The sequence below is a fragment of the Benincasa hispida genome, chromosome 3, assembly GCF_027475165.1.
Source record: "Benincasa hispida cultivar pf3 chromosome 3, pf3_genome.v1.1, whole genome shotgun sequence".
NCBI lineage: Eukaryota > Viridiplantae > Streptophyta > Magnoliopsida > Cucurbitales > Cucurbitaceae > Benincasa > Benincasa hispida.
The window spans coordinates 10,636,043-10,657,074 of NC_143480.1; the positions used below are offsets into that span (position 1 = coordinate 10,636,043).

The following is a 21,032-nucleotide window of genomic DNA, read 5'->3' on the forward strand; positions in this document are numbered from 1 at the left end:
GTGACCAAGTTGAGATAAGTGGTACTATTACTACTGTCTTTGTGCCAGGCGGTCTAGATTAGATTTATAAAGTTAATTAATGGACTCTAGAAGCATGATTATGTCGTTGTGTATACTTGTTGCATGCCTGTGTATTATGAGCATATTTGAAATTCTAAACAGTACTGAAATTATGTATATAATGTATGATTAGACCAATAGGGCAGTTTACTGTCTCGCCTTGACGCATGTTTTATTTCAAAGGATCGACGGGTCTAGTTTCATGTTTGACGGTGTGCCTACGGGCCGCTAGACATGCGTGAATTGACAGGTTCATGTTCATGTTATTTTTCCATGTTTGACGGTGTGCTTACGAGCCACTAGACATGCGTGAATTGATAGGCTCACGTTCATGTTATTTTTTTCCATATTTGACGGTGTGCCTACGGGTCGCTAGATATGCGTGAATCGACAGGTTCATTGTTCATGTTATTTTTTCATGTATGATGGTGTGTCTACGAGCCGCTAGACATGCGTGAGTCGACAGGTTCACATTCATGTTATTTTTCCATGTTTGACATGTGCCTACATGCCACTAGACATGTGTGAATTATTCACGTTCATGTTATTTTTCCATATTTGATGGTGTGCCATTAAGCCACTAAGTCAAGGTAAGACAATACGTCCTTTGGTTTCTTTTCATCATCTAAGATCGATGTGGTTGTTTAAGCCACAGATCCATCATTCTTTGCTCGTGGATGCATAGCCTGACCCCAGTAATGGGATCACTTACTGAATATTTTATACTCAACCTTTCTTAATTTATGTTTTTCAGGTAAGGATAGAAACAGACCGACGGGTGACGAGAGGGACCTGTGATCGTGCCATATGGGACATGTAAATCGCTTCCGCTCAGTTTACTTTTTCAAGCTATTTAAAAATTTTGATTTGAAACTCGATGTTGGTCAAAATTTTATCTGTTTAAGTTATTTTTTCTTCATTATTTTAAGGGCTCCGAACAAAAGTTTTACTTATTTGTTATTTATTTTAGAAAACTGTCTTTACTATTTTAATATTTTCTTCAATGGTCAAAATGTTTTGAATGTAAATGTATAATTATGAGTAACAACCCTTATCAGTACTCAAAAGGCCGGGTCGTTATAAAACTCATCACCCCTCCCATGGAATAGCAGAATTGCACTTAAATACACCATTTCTTTCTCAATTCCCAGATTTATTCCCATTTATTGATTCTCTATCTTCTATGGCTTGTTTGGATTTCAATTTCGTTGTCCCTTCTAAAAGTTCCCAATTCTCCCCTTGATTGGTTCGGTGGTTGCACAGTTCTTCCAGGAGGATAGATTATAAATTTCTTAGAATTTTATAGGTTTGTTGGTATAATTAGGAAATTTGATGAATGTAGGGCTAAGATGGAAGTTTTCATACCTGCCTCGGTTATAAATGCTACTCAAATCGTGAAGCTATTCCCAAATGGATGCCATTCATTTCATATGTGTAGGTGAGTTTTATATATCACACACTCTCAAGGGCTCTGTTCCTTTTCCTTTCAGTCTTTTTCTTGCAAGTAAATGAAACATGGCTTCTTAATATTACACGATTTGGTTTAGATTGGCTTGTTGTGGTTGCAACTAAGCTATTTATTATGACTTTGCTAATGAAGTTCAGATACCGAGTTTAATTTTCGTATCGCGTTTGTGTCCTTAACATTTCATTAGTTTCTGGACATCTGAACCATAGAAAAATATTTAGAGCATCTCTAGTAGCATATATCTTTACACATCCTACTAAATTATTCAATCATAACTTGTCATGTGAGAAATTTTACCCTTTTTAAAGAATATTTTAATATCTTTTGATGTGAATGGTGGAAAGGAATGCACAAAAATGAGATGCACCTAAATATTACCTGAACTACATTTTGATAGATGAAGAAGTGAAAGTGATTTATATTATCTTCATATTTACAAAGTTCTGACCTTCCTCTATTTTTCTTTGATTTGAGTCTCCTCCCACCCATTGGCCTTCTGCTTCATCTTCAATCTTCGAATCTCCACCACAGGTCGTGTTTGAAACTTCCATTACAAAGTTTCTTTGATTTCTCCCCATCATTTCTTTCTTTTTTGGCTTTCATTCTTTCCTTCTGCTCCATTTCTAGTACTCAATTTCGAAATCATAGTTTTCCTGATTCTGCTACTTTAACCTTTCTCAAATTTTGTTCTCTTCATTGAATTCAGTTACTCTCATGGCTTCCACTTCCACCAAGGATGTTGCTGCTGGAAAATTCCTAATTTCATTTCTAGTAATTCCATTCGTTACACTCATACTCTATATCCCAAATTGTAGGAGTTGGGGGTAATTTATGGGGGTGGCATGAAAATAAAAGGGTTCTTCTGTTCAAGTGTTTATTTAGATTTAGGCTTTAATTTTGAACTGCTAGAAATGCATATCAATGGAGGGCATGTGGAACTGGGATTTGGGATTTGGGATTTGGGAAATCTAGAATTTTGTAGCTTGAAGATAATACATTAGACTTAAGTTAATGTAGTCTATGTTCGGATTATGATACCATGATCTGTATAGGATAATATGTAGTTTGGTGGGTTTTTAAAGGTTTTGGTGTATGGAGTTGGTAGAATTGTCAAATTTGTAGTTTGGAAGAAAAAACCCATGTGTTTTGTGGGCTTGATTATATTAGAGTCAATGGAATTAGTAGGCTTGATTTATTGTTTGGTTTGAGCCTAGAGTTAATGTACGGAGTTGATAGACTTGATTTATGTATGGAGTTGGAAGGCTTGTGTTAGGATCCTTCCTGATAAGAGCAATACTCAAGAATACAAAAGAAACTCAAGAACAGTTGAATTATAAATATATAAAAAAGTGTATTGAAATATGGTATAAATTCATAAGTAAAAGTAACAAGATAACCCTAGCCTTTCGAGAAAGCTAGTCTCTCCCTAAATTTCCCAAAGGAAATTTCTTACAAAATACTTCTCTCCCCATCCTCTCAACCCATTCCCTTTATTTATAACCAAAAGCCCTAACCAACTTACTATCATATTACTAATATGCCCCTTCTAATACTCATCCTAATTTTTACTAATAATCTTACTATTTCCATGACTAGGGTCCTACAGCTTGATTTATGTTTGGCTTGATTTAAGTTTGTATAAATTATTTGTCTACAGATTTTCGCAGTGTCTTAGTCCTGCTGGGGAGTACAATCTTCAAATTGGAATTATTAAAGGAACTGCATCCTGACATGGTTGCTACTTATTCAAGCAGGTTGTATATATTCCTTCTAAATAAACTAGAGGTCTTGAGTTTTTGCCTTGGTTATTCATATTAGCTTTCAAGTATGTCAATTTTATGTTAAATGTTGGCAGTGCTCATGTTTTTTTGGGACATCCATTCATTGTTGAAGCTAGTGTTAGTATTGGAAGAAAAGATGTGAAACAGGTTTTTTCCTTATTGGTTTAACTTTTTTGATTGGCCATTTAAATACTATGCTAGCTTGCACTATTTTCATCATTCTATCCAATCTAATTTTGAGAAGGGTTCATCAATACTAGATATTATGAAACCTAATGGATATAAAGTTGAACGCTTACTTTTGATCTTCTTTTCTCCCTTTTTTAATCAATTTTTGGTGTTATATTTGTGTTTACCTGTGACATTTGGTAAAGAAATAGATTATAGCATACTAAATTTTTGCTTGTGCACTACTTAGATATCTACTTAGATATCCAATATTGGATGTTGTCGACGGTTTTAGTTTCCACTCTTCTAATTGCTTTTAGCAAACACCCTCTTCTTTGATTGATACATATGTTTTTGTTTCCTATAGACATTGATGAAGCATTTGTGAATTGGTGGTTCATTCTTTTATTTGAACGGATTGCTAATTTGTTTGGCTACTTAGTTTATACTCTTCCTTGGTATGATATTGTGAACTCTATTGACCCATGTGGGCATTTTTTCTTCAGGAGACTGCAGTAGTAAAGACAGCAGGCAAAGCATGACACCAGACAATGATTTCAAATATTGATTACACTGAGTTTGAGAACTTCTCTAAGTGGCTTATTGTCTCTCATTGGCTTCCTTCCTCTTTGACATTTTCATAGAATTATATGGAAGCATGTTATTGTATTTTGGGTAACTTTGGTGGTACAGTTATTGTTGTCTATATTATATTTTAGGTTTGAGTTCTGTGTATTTATAGGTGGAAGAGAAATATTTTTGGCTTGACGTAGAACAATAAATATGCCTACATTATAACAGACACCATTATAGAGATAAGTTCAAGAATAGTGTATTTTTTTAAAGTAATAACAAAAATATGGTAAATAGGGTATATAGGAAAGAAATTACACCGGTAAGATGGAGGTAAAAATATTGACAAAAATAAGGTAGCAAAATCGTGTACCCAGTCCACGATTTTTATGTCAGCTAACAAACTCGTGGACGGGGTCCACGAGTTTCATATTTTTATTATTGTTTATTACTTTTATTATTTTTTATTGCTTTTTTTATTTAAGTGGATACAAAGGGGAACAAATTTATTTGAATTTCACGTTAAAACAGTGAAAAAAATCTCCGGTAAAATAAATTTATGTGAAAAAAATAGATTTAGTCTTGCTAAAAATTTGATTCAATTTTTATTTTACCATAGCCCTTTAAAAATTTGAATTTTATAGTAAAAAATTCTCCAAAAATATAAAAAGACACTAAAAATAAAAGAAGACAGAAGTTGGGGAAAATGTGAAAAAAAAATAGATTTAACCTTAATTCGTGACTACAAATTTGGTTCAATTTTTATTTTACCGTAAGAATTTGAATTTCACAATGAAAAAACACTAAAAAATAAAAGACGAAGACGGAAGTTGAGAGAAAATGTGAAAAAAAATAGACTTAGTTTTAATTCGTGACTAAAAATTTGATTCAATTTTTATTTTACTGTAAGGCCTTTTAAAATTTGAATTTCACAGTAAAAGATTTTTCGAAAATGTAAAAAAAAAAAACTAAAATGTGGAAAAAAAATTTAGAATTAATTCGTGACTAAAAATTTGATTCAATTTTTATTTTATTTGTAGACCTTTAAAAATTTGAATTTCACAGTAAAAAAAATTCTCCGAAAATACAAAAAAAACACTAAAAAAATAAAATAAGAAGATAGAAGTTAGGGGAAAATGTGAAAAGTTTGGATAAAATGTGAAAAAAAAAAAAGATTTAGCTCTAATTTGTGGCTGGCCTTAAATCGTGGACGGGTTAAACCATTTATGTGCTCACTCAAAAATATGAACCTCGTCCGTAATTTCACAACTCTATTTTTGTCAATACTTTCAAATCAACCCTATTTTTGTCAATAAATATTAAAATAACATTATTTTTTAAAAAAATTCCGCATTATAGTAAATAAATTTATATATATATAAAAATACAATGACGCAAATTTTTTGACACAAAACGAGATATTTAATATCGATTTTAACTCTTTGATTGATATTAAAGATGGATTGGACATTTTTTAAAAATGATGAATTAAAAAATATAGGATAATTATTGAAAAATTTGATAAAAAAACGACATAAAAGATGGTGTACAATATCGATTTTCAACTGCTCCGGGATGAACGTTGAACGTTGACTACTTTTTTTAAGATTACCTTATCAAGTATAATATTGATTCTATTTGAAATGGCTTTAGTCATTATTTTATATTTTACATTGCATAGACTTATCGGTGTGTAGTCACCAACTGTTGTTGGGTTTTTTATTTTAGGAATTAGAACAAAGTTGGTTTTATTTCACTCTAGTGAACTAGTTTTGTTGTTTAGGTTGTTAAGGCAATCTCTAATTGTATTTTGGCCAACAATATCCCAATAATGTCAGAAGAAAATGGTGAGCAAACCATCGGGGTCGGGTGCGTTAGAAGGAGACATTTGTGAAATCGCATCTTAAATGTCTTTCCGAGTGAACGGGGCTCAAAGAGTGTTGTTCATTTCATTATCCACCTTTGGTTTAATATTCTTAATAACTTTAGAAATATTTTCTTCCTTTGGGAAAGATGTAGAGAATAGGGATTGGAAATAAGAAACAAAGGTATCTTCTATAGCATTCTAATTTCCTGTCCATTTTCCATTGTTTACTATAATTCCTTTAATTTTATTTTTTAATTTCCTCATGATGGCTTTGTTATAGAACCATCTTGTATTTTAGTCTCCCCATTGAAGCCAATCCTCTCTAAACCTTTGTTTCCAATAAATTTCTTCCATTTCGAGGAGACTATCAAGCTCAAACTCTATTTCATGTATCTTGTCGAAATCAACATTAGGGAAATTGTTATACTCTTCTAAAAGGATTCTTTTGCATTTGGTAATGCTGTTTCTGATTTTAATATTGAAATTTTTTCCTCATTTGACAAGAAGCAAGATTTTGTTGTGTTAAAAATAAAAGAGAAGGGAAGAGAATGACAACACAGTTATATGGAAACCTTAGTACAATTATATGGAAACCTTAGTACAAGGAGAAAAACCACGATATAGAGACTTTTCTTATTATTTTAATTTGATACACTAAATACATAGGAACACACTGTATAAATAGACAGTAGGAAACCCTAGGGGTCTACATAATTACATAAATGCCCCTAGGTTAAAAACCCTATTTTCAACACTCCCCCTCAAGTTGGAGCATAGATATCGACAAGGCCCAACTTACACAATAATCAAGTTGGAGCATAGATATATTTACAATAATCCCTTTGTAAATATATCTGCAACTTGTTGATTTGATGGAATATAAGGGTTGCATATGTTCCCACTGTCCAATCTCTCCTTAATGAAACGTCTGTCAATCTCTACGTGTTTAGTTCTGTCATGTTGAACCAGGTTATTTGCAATACTGATGGCATCTTTGTTGTCACAAAATAATTTCATCGGAAGCTCATTATCTTGCTGGAGATCAGATAACACTTTCTTCAATCAAATTTCTTCACAAATCCCCAGACTCATGGCCCTATACTCAGTCTCAGCACTACTTCTAGCAACAACTCCTTGTTTCTTACATCTCTAGGTGACTAGATTATCCCAGACAAACATACAGTACCCAGATGTCGATTTTCTGTCAACAACAGAACCTGCCCAATCAGAATCAATGTAGGCTTCGACAGATCATTTATCGGTCTTTCTGAACATCAAACCCTTGCCAGGAGTTCCTTTCAGGTATCGGAGGATATGTTCAACTGTTGTCATATGATCCTCATAGGGAGCTTGCATAAACTGACTAACAATACCTACTGCATACAAAATATCTGGTCTTGTATGAGACAAGTAGATCAACTTCCCGACTAACCGCTGATACCTTTCTTTATTAACAGGAATTCTATCATTCTTATCACTGAGCTTCGCATTGTACTCTACTGGTATGTCAACAGGTTTACACCTAGTCATGTATGTTTCCTTTAGTAAGTCCAGAGTGTATTTTCGTTAAGAGACTGATATACCTTCTTTTGATCGAGCTACTTCCATTCCTAAAAAGTATCTTAGCTTACCGAGGTCTTTAATTTTAAATTCTTCGGCCATCTTTGTTTTGAGCCTCATGATCTCTGCGTCATAAGAACAACTATTTTCCCTGATGTCGATCTTTTTATAAAAAGAGTGTGATCAGAATGCCCCTGAACATACCCCTGTGCTTTCACAAAAGTTGTGAATCTGTCAAACTAGACCCTTGGAGACTGTTTCAATCTGTATAACGACTTTCTCAATCTACACACCTTGTTTTTGAACTAACTCTCGAACTCAGAAGGAGGACTTATATAGACTTCCTCTTCAAGTTCCCCATTCAAAAAAGAATTTTTAACATGAAGTTGGTGTAGAGACCAATCCTTATTTATAGCAGTTGACAAGAGCAATCGGATAGTGTTAAGTTTGGCCACAGGAGAAAAAGTTACAGAGTAATCTACTCCATAGGTCTGAGTAAAGTCTCTTGCAACGAGCCTAGCTTTGTATCAGTCAATCGTCCCATCTGATTTTTATTTTATAGTAAACACCCATTTGCATCCAACTGTCTTGTGCTCTTCAGGCAAAGCCACCTGTTCCCAAGTTTCATTCTTCTCAAGAGCTCTCATTTCTTCTATAACAGTAAACCACCATTTTGGTATTTTCATTGCAACACTTATGTCATTTGGAACCATCTCAGTGTCCAAACTGGTAGTGAATGCTTTGAACTCAGTTTCTAGATTATTATACGTCATGTAACTATGCATAGGGTATTTAGTACATGAACGAGTGCCTTTCCTCAGAGCTATAGGAAGATCAAGCGATGCATCACGTTCCTTCAACTTTCCAGGCTCCTCACCATGATAGACTATCTGTGTATCAGAGATTTCAGTAGTATCCTCCACATCATTATTAGCAAGAATCATTTTATTCTCTGTTGACTCCCCTTCTGCCATTCTTTTAGTATTACTACTTCTTTCTCCCTTATCTTGCCTGCATTCATCAGTCTCCATACGCACATCAACATCATTCATTTCAGGAATGTATGTACCTGGATCTGATGGCAGGTCTGACTCATGCACTGGAGCCAGCTGTTCTGGTTCGACAGGTGACACTGCTTCCTTCTTGAGATTCTTCCTATAGTAAGTTTTTCAAGGAACTTGGTTAGTAGGAAGGACCAGATCGTCATGCTCAGAACTAGGTTTAAACGAGATATGAATGGGAGCTGACTCTAAGGGAATAGCATAAGATGACCAGTTAGTCTCTTTATTCATGTTCTCCCCCTGATGATGACTAACAGGAAAGAACGGCTGATCCTCGAGGAAGGTGACATCCATGGAGACATAGTATTTACGAGATGATGGGTGATAGAACTTATATCCACGTTGATGAAGTGGATATCCAACAAAGACATACTTCTGAGCACGAGGAGTAAATTTTGTGCGGTTTAGACCATGGGAGTGAACAAAGGAAACACAACCAAAAACCCGAAAAGGAACATCGGAGATTAATCGAATGGTTGGGAAGGACTCTTTAAACAGTTCTAAATGAGTATGAAGATTAAGAATACGAGAGGGAATCCGATTAATTAGATGGGCAGTAGTAAGAACCACATCCCCCTATAGGTATCATGGAAGATTGGCAGATAACATAAGATACCGGGCTACTTTTACCAGATGACGATTTTTCTGCTTAGCTACTCCATTTTGTTGCGGAGTGTAAGCACACAAGATCTGGTGGACAATACCCTTAGAGACAAAAAAATCCCTGAAGGAGGCATTGAAGAATTCTCACCCATTATCACTTCGTAAAATTCCAATCTTTGTTTTGAAATGAGTCTCGACAGTTGTATAAAATTGTTGGAAAATAGATGACACCTCAGATTTTTTAGTGAGGAGGAAGACCCAGATAAGGCGAGTGTGATCGTCTATAAATGTGACAAACCACTTTTTACCAGTGGAAGTGGTAACCGGTGAGGGACCCCATACATCATTATGAAAAAGCGTAAAAGGACTCGAGGGTTTGTAAGGCTGAGACTGGAAAGAAACACGACTTTGCTTGGCACGAATACACACATCACAATTTAAAGAGGAAGTATTAACATTGCGAAATAAATGCGGAAACAAATACTTCATATATTGAAAATTTGGATGTCCTAAACGGAAATGCCACAACATAAAATCATTTTCAGAAACAGAAAAATTCAACGACATAAACCTAGTTTGATGATCATCTCTAGAGGAAGCTTATTCATAAAGGAAGTAAAGTCCCCTATCATGCCGGGCAGTGCCAATCATCATCCCTGATTTCAGATCCAAAATGAAATGAGGTGAGAAAATTGCCTTACACTTTAAATCCCTTGTAATTTTATTGACAGACAACAGGTTATAAGAGATTTTAGGCACATGTAAAGTATCACGCGGAATTAAATCGTTAAACGGGAAGATATGGCCTTTCCCTGCAACAGGGGCAAAAGACCCGTGAGCAATGCGAATACGCTCATTTCCAACACTTAGGTTATCCAACATAAATAGTTCTGAAGAACTTGTAAGATGATTTGTGGCCCCTGAGTCCACAGTGTGTGGTTTTTTACCATTTATACTAATAAGGCGAAATGAAGGGAAATTACCTGATTGTGCAATAGCACTCACCACAACCATACTCAAGTTGTTCTTACTATCAACGGAAGGCTGCTTCTAAGTATGTTCATCTGCTGAGTCACTTACTAGGGCACGACCAGTATTAGATTTGTCATGAGACTGTCGTCGCCTGCTATTTGGAGGTTTCCCGTGCAATTTCGAACACTGGTCCTTTGTGTACCAGGGCTTCTTACAATATTCACACACAGATGGGGGGTTTTTTATCGCCATTAGCACTGGACAACTTTGCAATGAAGGCAGATGTATCAGTTGTAGAAATGGGATTATTCATGGCCCATGATCGATCCTCTTCCCGCCGTATTTCGAAGCAGACTTCTCTGAATGAAGAAGTAGGGTGCTGGCCCAATATTCGACGACGGACACCATCAAATTTAAGATTTAATCCATCTAAGAGAACATACACATGGTCTACCTCTTCAATTTTCAAGTATTGAGCCCCGTCTTGTGCACAATTCTAGACAATCTCTCGACACAGGTTCATCTCTTGCCACAGCATTGATAATTCGTTGAAGTAAGATGTAACATCCATGGATCCTTGTTTGCATTCATGGACCTGCTTGTGAAGCGTATATTATCGAGAGTCATTCTGTCTCTTTGAGTACAAATCTCGCACAGCCTCCCAGATATCCTTGGTGATTGCAACATATAATAATGGTCTGGCTATTTGACGTTCCATACTATTCACCAGAACAGAGCGTAACAGCGAGTCTTCTCCTTTCCAGATTCGTTCTTGTGGACCACCTGGTACTAGCTTCAGAATCTCCCCCGTCAAGCCACATAAATAAGAAACATTTGGCAAAACATGGAATGAATTTACCGGATTCTCTAAATAAACTAGTTGAATCGGTTGGGGATTTGCGCCAAACATCGTATCCAAACCTAAAATCTGTTGTTGGAGATAAGCCAACTGTTGTCTCACATCATCTGTGTAATGAGTCGAACCACAAGCGGCTGGAAATGGGGTAGCCACTGTTGACTGGAAGGAAGTCGCCGGCTGGAAGAAGGTCGCCGACATATATGAAGACCCCAGCCGGCTAGACTGCTCGAGATAGTCGTCGACTCATTGTTGGTCGAACACACTTGGTGCGGAAGAATCAGTCATGTTCGGCGCGACTCCTTGTAGATCGAACGAACCTAGCGCGGAAGGATAGGCCGGCGCAGAAAGCAGCGACCTATGGCTTGAAACGACCAGATCTGTCTGTCCATCGAGAATTCGTCTGGGTTCAGTGCGGAAGAGTCTGATCGGCGCTTCTGATTCTTGCAATGAGCAACGATAAAACCACGATATATAGGGAAGAGTCTGATCGTCTGTGCTGGATTCGTCTGGATTAATCTACTCCATAGGTTTGAGTAAAGCCTCTTGCAAAATGAGCCTAGCTCTGATACCATGTTAAAAATAAAAGAGAAGGGAAGAGAATGACAACTGATGCGTTATTTTATGAGGTGAAAATATGGAATGAGATGCGGTGATGGAATTGCGTTGAGCAACAAGTTTTCTCAGTGGAATCCAAGTATAAACCCCATTGAGTTTCCTGGTAAGTCCAAGATCGAACTCAAGAACTTGGGAAAATGGTATGCGGTGGTAATTTTCAGGAAGACTTTGCAATAACCGGTAACTCAAATTGTTGTTTGGTTTGTGTTTGCTGTAATAAAAATAAACAAATGCGGCGGAGTTTCGAAAAGAGTTGATAAAATGGAAGATGCGATGAGTATGTGATGAACGGGTTGAGAAGGGTTCGGCTAATGCTTCTTGGATGCGTTCATGTTATGCAACCATGCAACACATATACAATAGTAAACCATCTTTTGACGTGAATGATACGGTTTCTAATGCTAGAATGCATGCGATATATGCGATAAGTCTATAGGACCTACACATAAGCCTCTCTTCTTATTTATGCGATGACAAATGACACACACACACACAAGGCAACCGCATAATATCATAACCTATCTCTAGGGTGCATGCGATGTAGGTTCGTAAACAGGGCTTATCTCTAAGTCCCTATCTCTTGTTTATGTAGATCTAATCTTGCTCTCTCGAGTCTAGATTCTAACCTAGCTCTCTCAAGTCTTAGGTTCTTTCTTCAGACACTCTCTTGAGTAGCTCTAAATGGGTGTTGAGCACAGCATAAAACAAGATAATCGCATGCGATGAAGATCCTAGGTCATGTTAGCTTAGTTCTTCTCAACCCATTTAATTAGTTTAGCTACTCATGCGTGCTAAGAGAGTGAACAGATGTAGAATAAGAAATTCCATTGTATATAAAGTTGAAATACAGAATAACAATGCAAGAAGAGAATAAAGAGCTTGGTGGCGATCTCTTGCTTCCCAAGATTTTACATTGTCTTTTCTACTCTTGTTCAAAAGATAGTCTCGCTCTCGCGAGAGTCGGCTCGCTCTCTGCTTTCTATGCCTCTGGGTTCTCTCCCGAGTTGCCCTGAGCGATTTTCCAGTGTCTCTTCCCTTCTCTCGCTCCGCCTTCTTAAAAATAAAAGAAAACTATGGACAAGGCTAAACTATGAACAAAAACTTGCTGAACTAGCTTAACCGAACCCCTTTTCAGAAGGATGCCTTCGGTATTTATAGAGCTTCGGGGTGAAAGGTAGCTTCTCTCTTATGATTACACAGATGGGATGACTTTAATTCTCTGACTGATGCGCTGAATATTTGTCACCGAAAAGCTGATTGTACTTGTTATCATTAGCGGCTTGTCAACTTAATTCGGATTTGGTCGTCATCAGCTTTCTATCCCATCGTGATTAATTATGCCTTTCACCCAGATGCGCCCACCAAGTTGTGCCGGCTCTATGCGGCAATCCTTCTTGAGCAGATGTTTGCGATCACAAATCACCGCAAAGCCTTGCAGTAATACTGCGCTCGTCCGTTGATTTCTTATGATCACGCTTTTCACCTTGCTTCAATGCGTATTCTGCATAAAAATACAAAAAACAACTGTTTCTATATGATAAACGTGTGCGATCACAATGCTATGAACTTAATGCTTTTTGGACGCAATCTAACATATTTTATCAACGCAAACCTTCATTGTTTAATAACTTAGCACTGTAATAACGTGCATTTTTGCCCGTTATCACACCCCCAAATTTAAACAATGATTGTTCTCAAGCATAAGCTAAAGATTTCCTTTAGTAAGTCGACCGCAAATCTCTTTTCCTGGATTTCTCAAGAATACTTCATTCAAATCCTATACACCACAATTTCCTCAATTCTTATTCAAGTTTCCTCTTAAAATATTTCTAAGATCTAAAGACCACAAGTTTAACCTTCAAAAGGACTTTACTAAATTCCGAGACATCTCATGATTTATTTTTTTAAAAAAAAACTTTTTTCATTGGGGTCCTAAATGATTTTTTATCCTTGCATATTTTTGACATTGTTATTTTTTTTTTCTGACCTTGCGCTGATCTAAGTGCCTCGCCTTCGTTTTGGCTTGCCCCTACGTGTGTCATGCGGACATCCAATTATGGGTAAGTGCCATTCACAACTTAACTTTTATCAACATGAGTTTCCCCATTGCGTTGACAGTGGAGTTGTTATTCTCAATTTTTTTTTCATAAAGCTAAAAATAGCAAGGTCGAAAAATAAACACCTCACCCCCAAATTTAAAATGCGGTAATGTCCTCATTGCCAAAAGATTGAAAGAAGTCATGTGATGTTCTTAGGAAGCTACATAAAGAGAGTTTGATAGAAAGCTAATAGACACTAACTTCTAGAAATATTTCATGAGGTGACTTTTCTAAGAATAAGTTGACTCTAGTATATATTAAAAAAATATAAGCATGATTTCATCATTGAAATCATAATTGGCAAAGAGACAACATGCGGTGACTTACTAAATTTATCAATGTCAAATGATTGCGGTAATAAAAGAGGATGTGATGATAAGACTTTCAAAATTAAAATGCGATGCGATAGTGCAAAATTTGGATTAAAGTTGAGGAAGAATACAACCCCCAAATTTGCGTTGTCGCCCGCATTGTTTGTTGACGCATCCTGCTTTGCTGCTATCTATCTTCTTTAGATTGCGGTGATGGAATAAGATAAGTTGCTTCTTCGTGTAGCGCCTCCGCAATCGTTCGCCTCGATCGTTTGCAAGAAAAACATCGAGAGGGTCACATGAGTTTTAAACAAAACAAATTTTTTTACCGCAATCGTTCAGCACGATCGTATAAGAAAGGTGTAGATATATAAACAATAACAACAAAGTGATTGTGATAATAGATAATAACAAGATGATGAAAGTTCATGAAGTATTGATACAGGAAAAAGGATATTCAAAAGAGTTGCGTCCCTGATGAGGTTGAATTATATAGTAACTCAGGCACTGCTTATTCTAAGTTGGTCTTTTCACGTCCACGGTGGCTTTTCCCTCTTTTCTTTGTCCTCTAGGATCTTGACTGCCTTAATCCGGAGCTTTTTCCCATGAATGTTCATTACAATCTCCCCCTAGCACACATCAATTTGAGCGCGACCGGTCGAAAGGAATGGTCGTCCCAATATGATGGGCGTATCTTCGTCCGCTTTATAATCTAAAATGAGGAAGTCTGCCGGCAAGATGAATTTATCAATTGAGATTGCGGCATTTTTCAACTCTTCGTTAGGATGTGTTCGAGATCTGTCTGCAAGTAGGAGAGTCTCTTTCGTGGGCATGAGTGTGCCAATACTCAATCGTTTGAAGATTGATAGTGGCATGATGTTTATACTCGCCCCAAGATCACATAGTACTTGGCCACTGTAAACCCCTCCCATGGAACATGGTATCATGAAGATTCCTGGGTCGCACATTTTTGGTGGGATCATAACATTTTGCGTTGCAGCCACTGTTGCGATCTTTTCTTCATCATTTTGTTTTTCTTTCAATCATTGCGAGGATGTTGGTGGTTGGACTTCTTCTCTCACATGATCTAGAGGCTTGAGGGTGGACGCAACTTCGTGGTTCATTTTCTCGAGTTTTTCCAAATTATAAGTCAACGGGTCCTTGGATGTTACCGCATTCAAATTGGTCGTGATGGGTTTCTCCCCTACTTCCGCAGTCATTTTGTTGCTTAGCAAGGAGACTGCTAAGCATTTTCCTTCCTCGTATCCCCAGCGTTGTGAGGGAGCTCAATAGAGCTCAGCAACGCTCGTTGTGGTATATTTTTTAGCTCACCCACAATTTATCCTAGCTGAATTTCGAGATTTCAAAGGGACGTTGCTTGATTCTGAAGCACTAATTCGTTTTTCTCAATGTACTGGTTCAACAAGCTCTCTAAGGACAAATATTGCGGTGTTTGCGAGCTGCTAGCTTGGTTATGCGTTGGACCGTTGTTTTGCGGGAAAAATTCGGGTGGCCCTCCTTTTTACGCCACTGGTTGGAAGTTTTTTTGTTGATTTTTCCATGCAAAATTTGGGTGGTTTCTCCACCCGAGGTTGTATGTATCGGAGTGGGGATTGTTCTTTATGAAGTACACTGATTGTGGATTTTCTGGGCATTCTTCCATCAAATGAGCATCTCCACAAATGACAAACCTTGCGATCGTTTGAGCGATTGTGCTGACCTACCCTTTCTTCGCTCACGTGTTATTAATTGAGATGCCTTGAATCAAACTCATTATCGCAGTCATTTAATTCTAAGAACCTCTTTCAATCAGCTTCCCTATTTATGTTTACTTGCTTTCATTACAGCTTTCTTTTATCGCTTTTGAAATTCCGGTCTATTAGGATTAGTCTTTAATGCTTTTTGTATTTCCTTCCAATTTAATTTCACATGTATTTCCATACCTTAAATTTAGTAGCACCGGTCGTATTATTTTTGTGAATGATTGGATGAATCACTACAAAGTCTCTTCGACTCGCGTTTCGATGAATTAAGAAGAAAAGAATATAAATTGGTATGTAACGAAATGATGGGTGTAGTAAGTGATACCAAGAGACACCATGCGTCCAGTACACCCAAATGCATTGCAGTGAGGGGTGTGTTGCGCGCATATATGTCCTTTGCCCGTCCTTAGCTAAATGCACTATGTTAAGGTATCCTCCAGAAATGTGTTCAGTTAACGGGTGTGTTGCGGGGATGTATGTGTGTTGCTCGTCCTCTGCAAAAATGTATCTGAGTTTATTGGAAGCATGGTGTGAATGTTAATCGTGCACCCTTCTGAATCAAATTTGAAAGAAAAGATCAAATTCTTTGACTTTTGCACAGGTGAAAAAATTTTGTATTGCGTTCATTTATAATTATTTGTATACTTTGTTAATATTCAATACAATTGAGTACATATTCACTCTACTTTTTTCCTGTGCCTTTTTTTTTATCATCCTTTGTCAATATTTGCGATATTCTCAATCGTTTACTTTTGTGTTCGTCACTGCGTTGCTATGGTGTATCATATGTTTATACTTGGAAACATTTCCCATACTTAGTAAATTCTGACTAACACTTAGTTAATTCTTAGTTTAACAATACTTTACCTTTTATCTTTCAAAGTTCTGCTCAAACCTTCTTTTTGAAATTTTCTTCTAAGTGTTTGTCTAGTCTATCCAAACAATGCAATGAGGACCTTGCTCATCTTTAAATTTGGGGGTGGGGAAGGTCTAAGCAGATGAGATCAAGAATATGCAGTATTTAAGAAAATGCGTTCATTTTCTATTAAATAATAATAATAATAATAATAATAATAATAATAATAATAATAATAAATTTTTTTTTATGCAAAACTCCAATGTCAGCGTAAAGAAAACATAAAAAATATTCCCAACCTGATAAGAGTTTAGTTGTGAAAGGAACCTGCTCATAGTTAGATGTTCGTATGACACCCGTAGGAGCAAGACAAAACGAAGGTGGGTTTTCAAGAACAACGCAGTATGAAAAGAAAAAAAATAAATAAAAGAATGCAAGAGACAACTCCTCTGATTATCATGAGTTGAAGTTGGAATTGGCACACAATCGTAGTTGGATGTTCGCATGACACCCGTGGGGACAAGCCAAAACAAAGAGTGTAACCATGGTCAACAGTCTTTAAATAAATAAATGACGCAAAGTTTTGCTCACTGCATATAGATACATCAAGATGTTTAGACAAAGAAGAGATAAACATTCTATTTTGAAAACTAGAAAAGCATCTTTGAGCAGAATTTTGTTACATAGAAAAATAAAAAAGGAAATTGCGATGTCAAGTAATGTGCCTAAGTGTAACATTCGGAGCAACCAATCGTCGCAAAAATATAGGATAGGAATTGAGCATGATTGCGTTAGTAGAAGATATGCTTGAGGATAAGCATATATCTAAATTTGGGGGTGTGATAACTTGTAAAAATACAAGTTATTTATGCCACCTTATCTAGATATTGCGGCCAAAAGATAGTGAATATGCGCTAATTGTATGAAAATTAGCTTAGAAATACGATAATTATAAATTATCGCAATTACACCTACTAACATTATAAAGATGGAAGACAAGGAGAATTTTACTCTGTTTTGCAGGAAACCAAGTCACCGCTTGCGTTCAAGGCTCAAGAGAAATCGATCATTGCATCTCTGTCACATTGCAGCCGTCAATCAACAATGAAGAGACAATTACCGCAATGACGGTGCAATGCGACAGTCGATCCAGAGCTGTATTTATTTCAACTGCATTCGGTAATAAAAATAACATATTTATTCCGGCATGCGAAACTTTTCGATCGAAGTTGCAGCCTGAACAACGCAAAAGTGGAGGATTGAGGCACGTGTACAACTAATGGTTGTGCAGAATTGACGGTTGATTGCATAACTAGAAGGAATAATTATTCCTACATCTTCGAAAAATTACCATAACAAATCAATTGGGACACAAGGCTGGAGTCAAAGATCTTCATCTATAAATACCCCATAGATTTCAGGAAAAAATATGCTACTACATATGGGGCTAATAGTTGCTAAAGTGTTGAGAGGAAAGGCTGAGCTGAGTGCTTAACTGAAGAAATCCAAGAAGAAGACGAGACAAGGCCGAGAGGTGAGTCTCAGTTCTATTCTGTCAAATACCCGTCGAGAAGCTCTGTGTTGAGAACCCTGCTACCGGTTGAGCAAGCCTGAGAGGAAAGCTCATCCATCCATCTGATCCATCCAATCCAGCAAGCAGATCTCCACCTGAATCGGTGTCAACACGTTGGCGCTTGTTTGTATCTGTTCTATCTCTTTTCATCATTGTATTTCACTTCCTTTATCTCTTCATTCACACCATGTATCAAACACTTAATAGATATATTAAATGTTTCGATTGCTTTCATATCCCATTTTCTGTCTACTTTCGTTCCTCCGTTAATCACTTTCTCCATGATGTCTTCCTAATCCCCTGGTAGTTAATATGAATTAAACGAGTACTTAACTTGTGTTAAAGAGATAAATGCGTTTAGCTAAGGCATGCTAGATGGCATCTTCACCTGTGAGAGCAGAAGTAAAGATGCCATTCTGATCTATCGAGAGAAGGTTAGAAGAATGCGTTAATTAAAGCGAGTAGTACTTCCAGACATGGAAGCAACCTTGCGTTCATTACGTTCATCTCTATTTCATCGTAGACATGTGGGAGCGTAGCCGATCACTGAAAGGTGTACGCCAAGAGAAAAGCGGAACCGTACTTATAGCTTCAACGCAATTAAGAAATTTGCGCTATTTATATTAGTTATCTTCCTCTTTCTGTGTTGTACATAAGACTTGCTGCCGCATTCTCTGTTCCTCGCATAACTTTCATAGCCAGCCTGGACCTCAACATCTTGTATCATGAAGCCTATATCTTGTATCATCTAGCTTAGATTTACTGTACTTATTTTATTATCGCATTTTTTTGCTGCTTTCCTTTACCTTTACCGCAATTTTATATACTTGTACAAAACACTCTTTAAAGATTGAAAAACCTGGTTGCATATATCACAAACATACCACAATAACCTCAAACAGTCCCTGTGTTCGACTCGGATCACACCGAGAAACTTGTGGTGGAATTGGTTCCAACGTAAGGAAACTTGTGACAACGCATGGCATACTACAAAAACATTCATAATTAATGCATATCAGAAGTAGTATCACATCATTTCAAGCATAGCATAGCATATCTTTTTAGCATCAATTATCTAGTTGTTGTGGATGGCTATTTCTTAGTCTTTGTCTGAACGTCCTCTCAATCTTCGGGTCGTTTGCCAGAGATTGAGAGCTACAAAGAAATTAAAAAATTATCGTTAGCACACTGATTTTCCGAAGTCCCCAGCAACGGCACCAAAAACTTGATGCGTTATTTTATGAGGTGGATTTATGGATGAAATGCGGTGATGGAAATGCGTTGGTGAAATGCGTTAAGCAACAAGTTTTCTCAGTGGAATCCAAGTATAAACCCTGAGTTTCCTGGTAAGTTCAGGTCGAACTCAGGGACTTGGGAAAACAATTTGCGGTGGTAATTTTCAAGAAGACTTTGCGGTAACCGGTAACTTAAATAGTTGTTTGGTGTTGTTGTTTGCGGTAATAAAAATAAACAAATGCAACGGAGTTTCGAAAAGAGTTGATAAAACGGAAGATGCGATGAGTATGCGGTGAACGGGTTGAGAAAGGTTCAACTAACACTTCCTAAGATGCGTTCATGTTATGCGACCATGAAACACACATACAATAGTAAACCATCTCTCGACGTGAATGCTACGCTTATAATGCTAGAATGCATGTGATATATGTGACGATGTCTATAGGCCTAAATAAGCCTCTATTCTTATCCATGCGATGACAAAATGACACACACACAAATAAGGCAACCACATAATATCATAACCTATCTCTAGGGTGCATGCGATGCAGGTTGGCAAACAGAGCTTATCTCTAAGTCCCTATCTCTTGTTTATGCAGATCTAATCTTGCTCTCTCAAGTCTAGATTCTAACCTAGCTCTTTCAAGTCTTAGGTTCTTTCTTCAGACTCTCTCTCGAGTAGCTCTAAAGGGGTGTTGGGCACAACATAAAACAAGATAATCGCATGCAATGAAGATCCTAGGTCATGTTAGCTTAGTTCTTCTCAACCCATTCGATAAGTTTAGCTACTCATGCGTGCTAAGAGAGTGAACAGATGTAGAATAAGAACTTCCATTGTATAAATCTCTTGCTTCCCAGGCTTTTACACTGTCTTTTCTACTCTTGTTCAAAAGATAATCTCGCTCTCACGAGAGTCGGCCCGCTCTCTGCTTTCTCTGCCTCTAGGTTCTCTCTTGAGTTGCCCTGAGCAATCTTCCGGCGTCTCTTCCCTTCTCTTGCTCTGCCTTCTTAAAAATAAAAGAAAACTATGGACAAGGCTAAACTATGAACAAAAACTTGCTGAACTAGCTGAACTGAACCTCTTTTCTGAAGGATGCCTTCGGTATTTATAGAGCTTCGGGGTGAAAGGTGGCTTCTCTCTTATGATTGCATAGAAGGGATGGCTTTAATTCTCTTACTGATGCGCCGAATATTTGTCACCGAAAAGCTGAGTGTACTTGTTATCGTTAGCAGCTTTTCAACTTAATTTGGATTCGACCGTCATCAGCTTTTTGTCCCATCAAGATTAATTATGCTTTTCACCCAGATGCGCCCATCAAGTTGTGCTGGCTCTATGTGGCAATCCTTCTTGAGCAGATGTTTGCGAGCACAAATCACCGCAAAGCCTTGCAGTAATGCTGCGCTCGACCATTGATTTCTTATGATCATACTTTCTATCTTGCGTCAATGCATATTCTGCATAAAAATACAAAAATTAACTGTTTCTATGCGATGAACACATGCGACCACAATGTTATGAACTTAATGCTTTTTGAACGCAATCTAACATATTTTATCAACGCAAACCTTCATTGTTTAATAACTTAACACTATAATAACGTTCATTT

General features: G+C 37.0%; 1 protein-coding gene and 1 long non-coding RNA gene across 2 annotated transcripts; one reads left to right on the forward strand and one right to left on the reverse strand.

Moving 5' to 3' along the window:
- The first annotated feature begins 1,197 nt into the window (after window positions 1-1,197).
- LOC150037011 (uncharacterized) lies at window positions 1,198-4,245 on the forward strand. The gene is made up of 3 exons (XR_016528761.1): window positions 1,198-1,498; window positions 3,186-3,282; window positions 3,984-4,245. It is a non-coding gene; the product is annotated as an uncharacterized LOC150037011 (long non-coding RNA).
- A 3,783-nt stretch (window positions 4,246-8,028) lies between these two features.
- Window positions 8,029-10,365, reverse strand: LOC150037012 (uncharacterized). Its single transcript, XM_090311848.1, has 3 exons — window positions 10,222-10,365; window positions 8,726-9,114; window positions 8,029-8,632 (listed from the first exon to the last, which is right to left on the reverse strand). Exons 1-3 carry the CDS (start codon window positions 10,363-10,365, stop codon window positions 8,029-8,031), a joined length of 1,137 nt encoding a protein of 378 aa, XP_090167974.1.
- Between the last annotated feature and the right edge of the window lie 10,667 nt (window positions 10,366-21,032).